The sequence below is a fragment of the Cyphomyrmex costatus genome, unplaced genomic scaffold (assembly GCF_001594065.2).
Source record: "Cyphomyrmex costatus isolate MS0001 unplaced genomic scaffold, Ccosl1.0 scaffold685, whole genome shotgun sequence".
In the NCBI taxonomy this organism is placed as follows: Eukaryota; Metazoa; Arthropoda; class Insecta; order Hymenoptera; family Formicidae; genus Cyphomyrmex; species Cyphomyrmex costatus.
Window position 1 is genome coordinate 857,364 of NW_017280250.1, and position 13,229 is coordinate 870,592.

A 13,229-nucleotide genomic window follows, 5' to 3' on the forward strand; every position below is an offset into this window, starting at 1 on the left:
AATTTGTAAGTAAATATATATGAAACAATTTTTGTCCATATATATATTATACAATTAAAATTTTACTACATACTTCGAATTAATGAGATAAAATTCAGGTTAGAGAATTATTTTATATGCAGTTATACTACATACAAAATAATCTTTGAACATATATATTATATATACATATACTTAACCTATGCTCTAAAAATTTAATTATACATACAATATTGACTTTTGTATCACAAATCATAAAATTAAGTCACTTTCATTCATGTTTTTGTTTTCTCTCTCTCACTTCTCTCTTCCCTTAAAATTTTAAAACTATAAAATTTTTATAAATATAAAGATGTCTCGATGCGAGGGTGGCTTGCGGGTGAACTGCGAATCGGCTTCGCAATTCGCCGTCCAATCGGTCCAATGCGATGTGGAGCATCTACGAAGTTTTCTCACAGTTCGTGGACGTGCACGCGGTGTTTGTGTAGCAGGTTACGCTGCGCTCTCCGCGAAATGACGTTTGTTGCTAAATATTGGTCGCACCGGAGCAAGCAGTAAACCGCCTTGGTATCCACTGCCGTAGTCTCTCCCTACGTCGAAGATCAGGTACGAGTGCGAAAGCATCTACGACGGTCCGTCCGTCTGTCCGTACACACACCGAGGGCACCGTTGTGCGCCGGACTGAACCCTCGCGACTGCGACAGGAACGAGCGAACGCGGTGGTGAGGTTAGGACGTGTGAAAGTTGAGCCGAAGGAGTCGACGTGCGAGCAGCCGATGCTGACTCCTCGACCGAGCGAAGGTAATTCGCGGACGGCCGTCGCGTCTAGCCCGGTCGGCGCGTCGCGACGTCGCACGGCGCCGCTGGGCGCCGCATAGCACGCGCGTGTCTGGACGTCGCGTCGCGACACCGTCGCCGCCACTGCACGTTACCGCGAGCTGCCAGACCTAACCTCTCCTCGCTAATCGTTCGTTCTCCTCACGCTGTCGCTCGTTTTTGCTCACCTGCATGCGTCACTTCGCCTTATCGAATTCACCCCCGTCGTCCTGTTCCTCGTACGAATTTGCCTCCACGCGGGCCGACCACGACGACGCCTCCTGCTTGTTTACCACTACTTTCCCCTTCCCGACAGTAGAACGTCCCTCGCGTCATTCGCTAATCGTGGATGAGACAGACGTAAATTAGCCTCGTCGAGCACGCACGAGATACCATGAGTCTGACGAAAAACGTGTATTAGTTGTGTAGTCACACTAGTGATCATCGTGGTGATTGTAATGGCGATTTGATTGTGTATCTGATGGTGAATGATTCTCGTAAATAAACTTGATTATCAGTAGTTTATATTTGTTGCTTATTTCTCGAAGGGATGATGAACCAGTTTTTGTTGTGACTCCTGGATGCTTTTATGCTGGCTGCGGAAAAATTTACGGATGTAACATCCGATATATGTCTTTTATAAAGATTGTTAGATAAAATGCACCAAAACGGTGAGTGTGTAAACATGTGCGTCTATTCGACGATTTTTGAACGATGGATTAACATTTAATTCTGTTTCGTTTCTTGCATTATTATTTAACATTTTTATTTTAAGACGCATTATAGACGCATGGATAGTTCGTTAATTTAACTTGATTTAATTATGACACACAATAGAAAATTCAAGCTTATGATATATCCATGCACATAGTGCAGAAATTTGGAACTTGTATACAAAAAGTCTAATTTATGTAATAAATACACATTTAGGCATTGCCAAGTGTCTTAAAAATTTGTAATTTCAACATGTTGAGACATTACAAATAAAAAATGCATATGTTTAATAAATGGGATATTAATTTTGATTAAATAAATATAACATTCATTTAACACATATAAAGCAAAAATACATGATGTATTTAAAATACATTTTTAATTAAAGATACTTTTCTTATTTCATCTGTTGTAGTTCTATATTTGTCATATTTTCTTTTTTCTTTCTATTTGCAATGTCTGAATATAGATATTGTTTTTTTCCACTCCAATTTCTGAACTGGTGTACATTGGTGTAATAAGTTAGAGTAAAATAAATATAATTTCTTTCATTCTAACTTATTGTATTGATTTTGAACTTGTATTTATTCTGAAAAGAACAAGCTAAAAGTATCTTTCTCAAATCTAAAAAAAAGTTCAGAAAAATGCAAAGCAAATTATTTTATATCTGGAACATATTTATTTTAAAATAGTAAATATTTTTTGAGATTTTTATTAATTAGTAACATAATTGTAATCATAATTAACTTATTTGAAAGCCATATTTTTTTATGTATAGAATTTTATTTCACGCACTGACCTAAAAATTGATACTAGAATCATCACAAGAATTATGATAGTATTTTGGGTAACAATATTAAATTTATTTAGTAACTTAATATTTAGAAAGTATATATTAAAAATGTGAAGAAACTGTTTATTATTTAAAGAAACTTTATTATTAAGATTATTTTATTTTTTTGTCAAATTTCTAAAAAAAAGTTCTTAAAATATTAAATGATTGTATTATTTCTGTATTCAATTTTTTATAGCACATTTTAATTACAATACTTGTCATAGGAATCAATCTCATCTTACACATATATTTAAATTATAGATTTAGTATTATATTATGTAATTTTTAACATCACACACACACACACACAGTTGCATTATATTTATATGAGTAATATATCTGATGGATATTTCTTTCAGAATATGAACGATTATTACCGCATCAGATATGACATTAAGTGGCATCAGTAATCAGAAGTTACAATGATTGGTACAACCAATTGGACTTTAGAAGATGCGTGTCGGCAGGCTCAGGTGCGTGACACGATTTTCAAACTGAAATTCTTTGATGCAAAATTTTTAACTATAATTTATTTATTATTAAAAAGAACGATTTTGAGAGATTTGTGTATAGATCTTGTATATATCGATAAAATTGTCATTTTATTATTATATATTCATCCTTTTGTTTATGCAGGAGATGATTAATATAGTATCAAGATGTCGGAAGTATACCCAAGGTCAAAATTCATTGGCCTTAACATCGGATAAATCATTATCCTCTCAGAAAAAAGAGCAGAGTTACTCCAGGCATAGTATCCAATCTAAACTTACCAGACTGTATTTTGAAGAACTTTCTAAAGTTCCTCATGCAACCCCAGATTCAGTTTTGGTATGTTCACTTTTGAAACATTCGTTACTTAAATTTTTGCTTATTTTTTAACAAAAATACCGCAATGGGATAGTGCATTATATTTTTATGCAATATGCTGCTTTATTTTAAATATTACAGAACAATCTTGAAAATGAGTGTGATCTTTTGGGGCGGTTAGTGCAAAGGGAAGGTTTAAATACATTAATTGTTAATCTTTATGCTGGTAATAAAGGATACTCATTAGCTGTAAGAAATAGGTAAGTATCTGTTTTGTCATGCTAATTATCTTTTTAAATGATTTGAAATTCTGGCTAACAATGTGATAGTATCTATTTAACTTTTTAAACTTAATGATAATAGACTAATAATTCTATTAACTACATTTATAAATCATATTATTAACAAAAATTTTTCAGTACTTTTTGCGTAAAAATGAATATGATTATTAATTTAAACATTACTTTTGACTCTTTTGGTTATTCATTTTCAGTATCAAATTAGTGTGTTCGTTTCTTTCTCTATGCCATAAAAATTATAATATTAAAATTAAAAAATTTTAAACATTATAATTTTTGTTGGATTTAAAGCGGTTTGAGAGACATTAGAGAAGTAAAATGCTTCTTTACATATTAATTTATTAAAATTATTATTTGTTCTTTAATTTTAGAATTAAGTTTTATTATTAATACAGAGATTCTATTTCTTGATAGTGATAAGGGGAATCAGTACGATAAAAATTCATTAGCTGAGACTCAACTCATGGGTTACGAACAGGGTGAGCTACTTTCGTGCATAGATAATGGCCAATTGCCAGCTATGCTAGCCGAACAACTGGAATCTAGTTATTCACATTTATTTTATGACGGCTGCATAATTGCTGAAGTTCGAGATTATCGAAGATCATTTCCTCACAATAGAGCTGACGTTCATCATGTACTTCTTAAACCTACTACACAGGTGAGATCTTGTCATCAAAGATATTCATTAAATAAAAACAATAATATAAATAACAATAAAAGGATATTAATGATTTTTATTATAAACAAAATATATTATTTACAATGCGCAATTATGCTTCAAATTAATTTATCGATTGAAGTCTATTCAATTATATTCAATATAATTTTTGAATAGGATTTAAATTAAATTGTGAATTATTGTTTATAGAGCGTACTTTCGGACGTATCGACACTTACAAGTGACGGAGATTGGAGCCATGAAGAGCGGTTAATGTTGGAATCACATCTAGTGGCAGCTACTCAAGGTCCTCTATGTCTAGATCCGAATCCTGTCCCCACTTTAGCTAGTACAAGAATTAAGCAGTCTAAATCATTGCTTACTGATCATCAACTCATGCGACAAGCTAAAAAATTCTCTCAGGTAATATTTTAGTTTGAAACTTATTTATGTTGTAAAAAATTTTATAGAAAATAAGTGTTTCATAGAAAGTTAGATTTTTATATGTATAAAATGCACAAAAGATTTAATTTTACATTATATAAATTTAATTCTACACACAAAGGATATTTCTATTTCTAAATCACAATACTTTTATTTAATTAATATGCATATATTGCTTATTATGCGGATTTTATTTACACATAGCGATAAATATCATAAAAACATTGTGTGCTTAATATCAGGTCACAGTAAATCGAAAAAGAAAACTAGAACAGTTGGCTCAACCAGAAGGACAAACAATACATGATGTAATATTGAAATTCCGTACGAAAAGAAGAGGATTAGCAACCAATACTGCCTGTCCACCGCCTTCTCTTACAAACCCTCCTCTGCTTCCACCGTCTTCAACAATCGATGTTTTAAGGTACTTCGCATGATTTTTCTTTATACTTTTATTTGCATTATTTGTAATTACTTAACATTTTATTCTTTTATGACCTTTTACCATGAAACATCCACAAAATTAATTAACAATGGGTTTTGATTAGATTCGCGAAAATATACGAACGGCCACGAGAATCAAAAGACTGTTCGCCGCAAGTCGTAGAAGAATATATATTAGAACCTGCGGAAAGTCAGGATTATATAAAGCTCTCGATCCTGCAAAGACCCGCTACTTCCGAGTACCTGGGAGAACTTTATATGGACAAGAATCATCAAGATGGAGAGAGGAATGGTTCTTCTTGCCGGTACGACAATAATAATAGTAGTTTGTTCATCTGTACCAATAATAACGCATTATTGCTACAGACTACTAAACTGTATTTTTACGCAAAATATAATTATTTACTATATAATATTATTAATAAATTTCTAATATTAAATTTATTTTCTAGATTTCCATTGGGTACCAGAGCTGTGGTTAATCATTACTATCAGCAATTTAAAGAAATATTTACTGAAGAAGGTAGGAAAAATGTGAGAATAAAACATATTGTACCAGGGCAGGCTCCTCGTATTGCATGTACACCAGGCATGCAACGAGCCCATCAACAGGTGTGTTAATCTCATCTTTTTTTTCATTCAATGCCAACCATTTTATTTTTATTATTTGACTATTTTTACTAAATTTTTTATTACTATTTTAGGCGCAACAGGCAAAAGCAGCGCAATTAGCTCAACAGTTACAGCAAGCTCAGTCTCAACACTCTCAACATGTAGCACAACAGGTTTGTAAGCGCAGTCTATTTTTCTTTTTATATGGAAATAAAGGAGTTATCAGTAAGATTCTTGATGCAAAAAAATACAAAAAGATATAAATACATTTATGTTACAATCTCATAACAATCATGCACACATTTTCAGCAAATCCGCGCGTCATTTCAGATTCTATCACGGGCTCAAGGACAGCTAACTAATTTAGCCAGTCAAGTAGCTTCAATGAAGGCTATGACAGAAGCCACTACCTCTGCACAAAATAATCTTGCATGCGTGGACTCGGCAAATATGCCGCAAGTTATCCCACAAAATGACGTTACCACATTGAGCTCAGCGCAATCTTTGGCCAATGGTGGCCCTAACGCGTCGACCTCGGTGCAAATTGATAATCCTGCAATGGCAGTAGCAGATAACACCTGTAATGGTTCTGGTATTCTGGTCTTTCAGAAGTCGGCTGGTACTATTAATAACGCGGCACCCACCAATGTTCCAGTTTTGGTGAATTTCTATATTTATTTCATAACAGATATTAAATTTGATGATATACGACAACTCAAACGCATTAAATATAAGATTATTTATTTTAAATATAAGATTAAGTAATCCTGCATTTAATATTTGCAGCAAGCGCAATTACAAGCAGGAACACAGAACTGCATAGGTGAGACTGTCAATCAGAGCCAAAGTGAGCCACCGTTCAAAAAACATTCGAATAATCCAGCAATAAACGCTCTTGTTACTTCCCTCATGAACTCCGCACAGCAATTCCAACAACAAGCTGCAGGTTTGCTATCGCTCCACAAATATATCTTTACATTATTTGAGATCATATAATTCTGTTATATGCTTGTCTATTCGAAATATTGATGTTGTATTTTACGTATTTGTAGCCAATGCTGCAGCTGCAGCTATGAATAACAATACACAAGCTACAAACAAATCCAACAACGCTGCGATCCTTAGTTTATTAAACAGTACCCCTGCAAATATAGCTCAACGTAAGGTTCAATCCCAACGGATCTCTCTTAATGCTTCCATACCACCTAGAGTTATCAGTCATGGCAATGTAATCAACGTGCCCAACACCACTGGTCAAGTATGTTTTATTAATTTATTAATAATTGATATTTACAGATTTTATACTTGTACATTTAGTATTGTATATTTTAGTTAATACATATTTATATGTTGCAACATAAAATTAAACATAATTTTAATGAAATTTCTTTAATTGATATATTTAATACTTGTAATATAATTGATAATTAATTATTTGACATAATGATTATTTTGATATGAAGTATATAATATTACGTATATAACTTTTGTTTATTATATTAGGTACGGGTGAGTCTAAGCTCCTCTGCTTTAACGGGACAACTGAGTTGCAAGCAACAACCAGTGAAAGCAACTGCTGTAAGACTTGCGCGAGTCCAGGATCCTACATCTACTCTTGGATTATCTATGCCGGGACTTTCGGCTTTGCTTGCTGGTACAGTATATGTATATCTATAAATTAATGTTGTTTAACAGCAAAAAATATATAGTTTTTATATGTTAATTTATTACAAATTAAAAATCTTTTGATTAAATTATTTCTTGACTAAAATTTCAGTATTAAATTCATAACTCCGCCCATAATCATTTAGCAAATGCTTTCACTTATTCATATAATTTAATGTTTCGAGAATGTTTGAAATATTTATCAAATACAATTTAAACGGTCTTATTCTTCTTCTTTATTTAATTTAATAATAATTTAATTTTTTTTGTTATAGAAAAAAAGAAACATAATTTTGTTTATATGAACACAGGCACACCGTCAGCTGACAATCCGATACCTGGAATGAATTCAACTTCATCGCTGCTCGAACGGCTCACTGCTTCTTCCAATCAGAGTAGCCAACCAGCGAGTCCAATGACCAACCCGACTCCAGCTAACGTCAATCTACAAGGCGTGAACCTCACTAGTCTGCCGAATTCTATCAACGGTCTACAAAACGTTCAGGTTGTTTAAAATAGCAGTTTATTTTTCTTATACAAGTTAATACAGATTAAAATGAATTAACATATTGTTCATTTCAGGTTTCGTTTCCAGGCTTATCACAACCTATTACGATGTCATTGAACGTGTCTCCAACTACTGGTGGAACCGTCACACCTACTGGGGTCATTGTTTCTCTTCCTATATCGTCTGCCACAAATACCTGTACGACTGTATCAAGCGTTAGTATCTTATTTATAAAAATAATTCTTTTGGTGTGTAAAACAATTTAAGGTAAAACTCTCTATGAATAGTAATAAATAAATTGTGTTTATGTATATATATTTATAAATTCTTATATATAAAAGTATTAATTGCATTGAAAGAGTCAATAGCAATATGTAAGATAATAGTCTTCACTCGCACGTGTACGTAGAAAAAAAAATAAAAACATTTTTTAAATAATTCAAGTGCAATCGATTGAGCATACATAGAATTTGGTCGATTTGGCCATATTAAGAACCGATGATCTCTCATTAAGTCCTTGAAAACTCGTTGGCTCACATAAAGGAACACGGTCAATCTTGTACTATACAAAGTCGCTACGTTTGCTTAGCGCTGAGATACTCTCGTGTCTCCAAATATACATAACAAATATATAAATAAGTTTATAAGTAATTTATATTATCTAAACATTACACTATTTTTACAGATGGTAGCTACAACTGTTGTTACAACAGCTATCGCTGGGAGTACGCCAACGGTAGTGATCGCCAATCCTGCCAATGTCAATGCGCATTTATCTTTACCAATCGGTAATATATAATCATATCCTATCATGAATATCATTGATTGGATTGTACGTCTGAATTTAATCTTTCTTAATATTTTACACACATGCACACACGCACACACACATTTTCAAAACATTTATTGTTATATATATATATATATATACAATATTTTTAGATATTTAAAAATTGACCATATATATTTCAGCCCAATTAATACCATCTGGAGTAAAAGGATTGTCGCAGCAAAATAGGAGTAATAACGCAGTGGCTCTTGCACAGGTATTAATTTAATACTCTTGAATACTATATATAATTTTTTTATACATTACATTATATGATAACCATATAATATTCTATAATATTAGAATATATGTAATATTAAGTATAAAAGATAGAATTTTTATATTAATTATTAAAATATACAGTTTAGCATTTTATGCAAGAAATGTATTCATCAACACTTTATACAATACTAATTCACATAACTTTATGTAATCTTAGGGAGGACAAGCAATCCAACTTATTGGATCTCAAAGACAGCGATTTAATCATATGACTCGTCAAGTACAATCAAATCAAGTTAAATCGGCTGTCTTATCGAATCAGTTGGTAACAGTTGCCAAAACAGTAACGGCGAGTCAGTTAATATTGTCTGGTAATAAACAAGTATTAACTCCTATAATGGGTAAGTCAATAATGCCAAACCTATATTCACACATACATGGAGATAAATAAATAAAATTTTTTTCCACATAGTACTTTATGTTTATCAATCAACGACATCTATATAAATCTTTTATTTCGCAGCCGCGACGAAACCTGTGCTTATGGCGTCGCAGACGACACCTTCTTCCCAAGTAGTACCTGTTAATAAACAAACTCTATTGACAAAATCCTTGCATGCTAGGGCTTCTACTGGTCAATGCAGCCAACAGACGCAAAGTCTCGGTGTGACTACTTTATCGCAACAACAAGTATGTTTTAATTAAGAGAAACTAAACTTTTTTAAGTATGTTCAGTAATATTGTTTTATTATTAAATTAAAAAATTAATTTCCTTTGCATAAGAGCTAAGAAATGATTATTTTTATTTTACAGCTTCAGCAGTTACTGGCTGCACAGCATAAAGTTACCGTCGCGGCAGGAAGTTCTCAAAATAGGACGCAAATTGAAGCTCAGAGAAATTCTACGTCTGCCCCGGGGGAAGACCCCGCCTGAAGATGTTCAAATAAATGATAACGATCATGTTACGTCGAAATAATTGAAGCCCGCCCCTGGAAGAAATGTAAAGAGGCATTTGTATATTATATCATAATTATGAATATAAGATTTTAATTTTTGCATATGGAACTTGTATGATAAATTATGTTTTTCTTTTGAATCGTTTATTTAATTACAAACAAATTTTACTCTAGCAACTAATTCATATGTACCGATTGGAAGGTATACAAGATATATAAGAAAATATACAGAATATTTTACCAAATCAGTATTACGTAATATTTATGACCATGTGCAATAAATGCGTTTCTCTTGAATAAATATCTGCCTTAAAATGTTACTTTAGGGAAGGTTTCAATTATTGTATATATAACTTGTGTGTGTATGTATATATATATACACACACACACACACACAAAATATGATTTGTTTTATATTAAAAACATAATAAATATTCCAGTTTTTATTGATCTTTATCCCTATTTTAGCACCAATAGAATCTTGCAATTATAATTCTTGTATTCTTAATCTTTTTTATGAGTATACTGACAAGAACAGTATCAACTTATAAATGTATTTTATTTAATTATATATACGCCAGAGAGACATACTTTATTTAATATATTAAAATTTATTTCATTATTTTCGAATATTTTTCCAAGGATTTTTTCAAAAAACTATCATCTAATTATGATAATATTTATTGGAAACAAGGTGAAGGACAATGAGAGTCAATTCGTAAGTAAACAAAAAAGCGGCTAAGTATTTCATGTATTCTTTTTCTTTAAAAATTCATATTATAATTTTAATGTTTTAATCGCTTTTTTGTTTACTTACGAATTGACTCTCATTGTCCTTTACCTTGTTTTAATTATTATTTTCATATAAAGAGTCCTTCAACTTTAATTTTAAAAAAAATATAAAATATTTTTTTTGGTATTTTTATCATTATATATATATAAATTGATAAGGAGAATATCCATATATAAAACTAAAACACCTAGCAAAACATATAAATAGCATTCTTTTAACATAATGCTATTATACACTGTTCATTGAGTATTTATTATATCCAAATAAATAATCGAAATTGCAAAGTAAAAAATAATCACTAGCATTTAAAAAATACCAAAAATATTTTATTAATACTTATGAAATAGCATTAGAACTCTCTGTTTATAAAATGATATTTTCTTATATATTTTTTTTACAAATAATTCAAAATTTATATCTAACAAAATTTTTTTTTTAATCAATCTATATTTTCGTTATTTTTTATATATATTACATAAACAGAATTAATCTGATTGTCGACTTGAGTCATTTGTTCGCATTTATTCTGCTTATCCTACCTTAAATGAAATAACACAACAATAAGCGTAACCATTCATAGTGTAATCACACCACGTAAGATTTTTATATATTTTACAAAAAGGAAGATTTGTCAAAGAGACTGACTTTTCTTTTATAATACTTCTTTAATCGGATTATTCATAGATGTAACAAATAGGAAAACAGTTTTTATAATCAATAAAAAATTTAACTCTTTAATATCAAAATTGTGTGATATAAATATTTAAAAAAATGCACAATGTTTAAATCTATAATGAGTAAAAAAATATTTGCATATCTATTTGGGATCATTTCATATAGGAACATTTTACAACTATTATTTATATTTTTTATATTATTTTCTGAACAAAATTATTCCAAAGTATAGGCAATTTTCTTTTACACATTATACATTCGGATCTTGTATAAAGTGAAATAAGCATTCTCCAAAAGAGAGATGAATATAAATTTAAATATTAAATATGTACAAAAAACCTATTAGATATAACATGTAATTAAAAGCTAAACTGGTCATGATCAAAATAGTTATTAAATTATGTTTCGTAATGCAATATAAAATTGTATAATCTAAAACAATCAAACCTAACCATATAGGATCACAAAAGATTGTTTATAATCTATTATAAATAATCTATAGCTTTGAGAATATACTATTTTAAAATGTAGAAATTACCTTATGATAATAATTATCCAACGATAATTAACGTTAGGAAGATGATATAACAAATTATCTGACATAATCTCTCTTAAATGTTAAAATATTCTTAAACTATATGTATGTTCTATTTTCACAACCTCCAGATTCGATATGTTTCAACAACTTCTTAAACAACAATAAAATTATGATAGAGGTAGTTGCTATTACAGAGTTTCATTGAAATTTTTCAGAAAACGTTTGCAGATATTTACTACATAAAAATTATAAAAGAGAAATAGTTGTGTCCGTATTCAAAACGCGCTTACAACAATGTTAGCGCTCTAACATGCTGTAGTTTATGCATACTACAGAATTTCAGAGATAGAAGCGCGCTTTCAATAAAAATGCGTTCTGAATACGGACCTGTGTTTTTAGGAGACAAAAGAATCTGGATTGATTCAACATATGCGTATGAATATATAACGAGCGATAAATAATTATAATGAGGATAATTTATACTTTTAATATCCATTTCAAATTTTGAATTAATCTTATCACTGTTAACACATATCTTATAATTAGTTAAAAAAAAATTATGGAAAATCATGAAAGAATTCTAGGAAATTATGCAATGAAGAAACTTTACAATAAGAGAAAGAAAATAATTGTACGTCAGATTATATTGAATACAAAAAATTACTGCTGAAAAGTTAGAAAAACAATTATAAATTTTGTATTCAAATATTGAATACAAAAAAATTAGGAAAACAAAAGTCTAAAATCAGACATGTTTGAACATATACATTCCCTAAAGAAACGTGTCCAACAAATATTAAAGTAAACAAAGAATATCATATCTATTTAAAATAATAAGTTGTTTAATAGAGAAAATATCTTATAGCCCGGAAATATATAACTTTCGGACTCAAGTTTGTCTGTTAAACATATTTTTAAAATTAGCGGTAATTTTTTATAAATCATATAAGCAGAGCATACCATCATGAGATTTTTTTAACTATGGACTAATTAGAGAAACAGTTGTATATATAATAGTTGTAAATAATTTCGAGATAATTTTTTCTTATTAAAAAATAGATTACTATTTTATAGTTAAAAAAATAATCATTTAATCTTTAACACATATCTATATGTATCTATTTCAAATTCATAAAATGATATGTCATTTTCTCTTCTAAAGTTTGATTCACGCGTCATCCTCATTATTTTCAATTGTTCATTATTCATATTGCACTTGTCTCGATATTTTTACTGAAAAAATTGTTTTTTTCTAGAGTTTTTAGAGTCAAAAATATCGATGATTTTAGAACCCCATGTTCCTCAGTCACCAATATATCAGTCTCTTTGTGTGAAACGTATAAATTCACGCAAATGTGCTCATTATTAACGTTGAATTTTCAAATCAGCACACTTGGATTAAGAGAAGAATACTGTTGCATGTCACAGA

The 13,229-nt window shown here is 30.3% G+C and overlaps 1 protein-coding gene across 3 annotated transcripts; it reads left to right on the top strand.

Annotated features, from left to right (window-relative positions):
• Positions 1 to 457: 457 nt before the first annotated feature.
• Positions 458 to 9,864, top strand: LOC108780147 (transcription factor SPT20 homolog). Of its 3 annotated transcripts, none has more exons than XM_018547754.1 (21): positions 458 to 585; positions 2,704 to 2,817; positions 2,981 to 3,175; positions 3,296 to 3,414; positions 3,868 to 4,114; positions 4,325 to 4,537; positions 4,801 to 4,982; positions 5,107 to 5,307; positions 5,455 to 5,614; positions 5,707 to 5,787; positions 5,924 to 6,274; positions 6,401 to 6,560; positions 6,667 to 6,872; positions 7,118 to 7,268; positions 7,591 to 7,784; positions 7,862 to 8,002; positions 8,473 to 8,575; positions 8,760 to 8,833; positions 9,056 to 9,239; positions 9,362 to 9,528; positions 9,652 to 9,864. In XM_018547754.1, exons 2-21 carry the CDS (start codon positions 2,767 to 2,769, stop codon positions 9,769 to 9,771), a joined length of 3,300 nt encoding a protein of 1,099 aa, XP_018403256.1. In that variant the 5' UTR covers positions 458 to 585; positions 2,704 to 2,766; the 3' UTR covers positions 9,772 to 9,864. The 3 variants fall into 3 exon arrangements, with proteins under 3 accessions (XP_018403256.1, XP_018403258.1, XP_018403257.1); XM_018547756.1 differs by having other exon boundaries at positions 5,945 to 6,274; XM_018547755.1 differs by lacking the exon at positions 458 to 585 and adding an exon at positions 702 to 780.
• Positions 9,865 to 13,229: the final 3,365 nt, after the last annotated feature.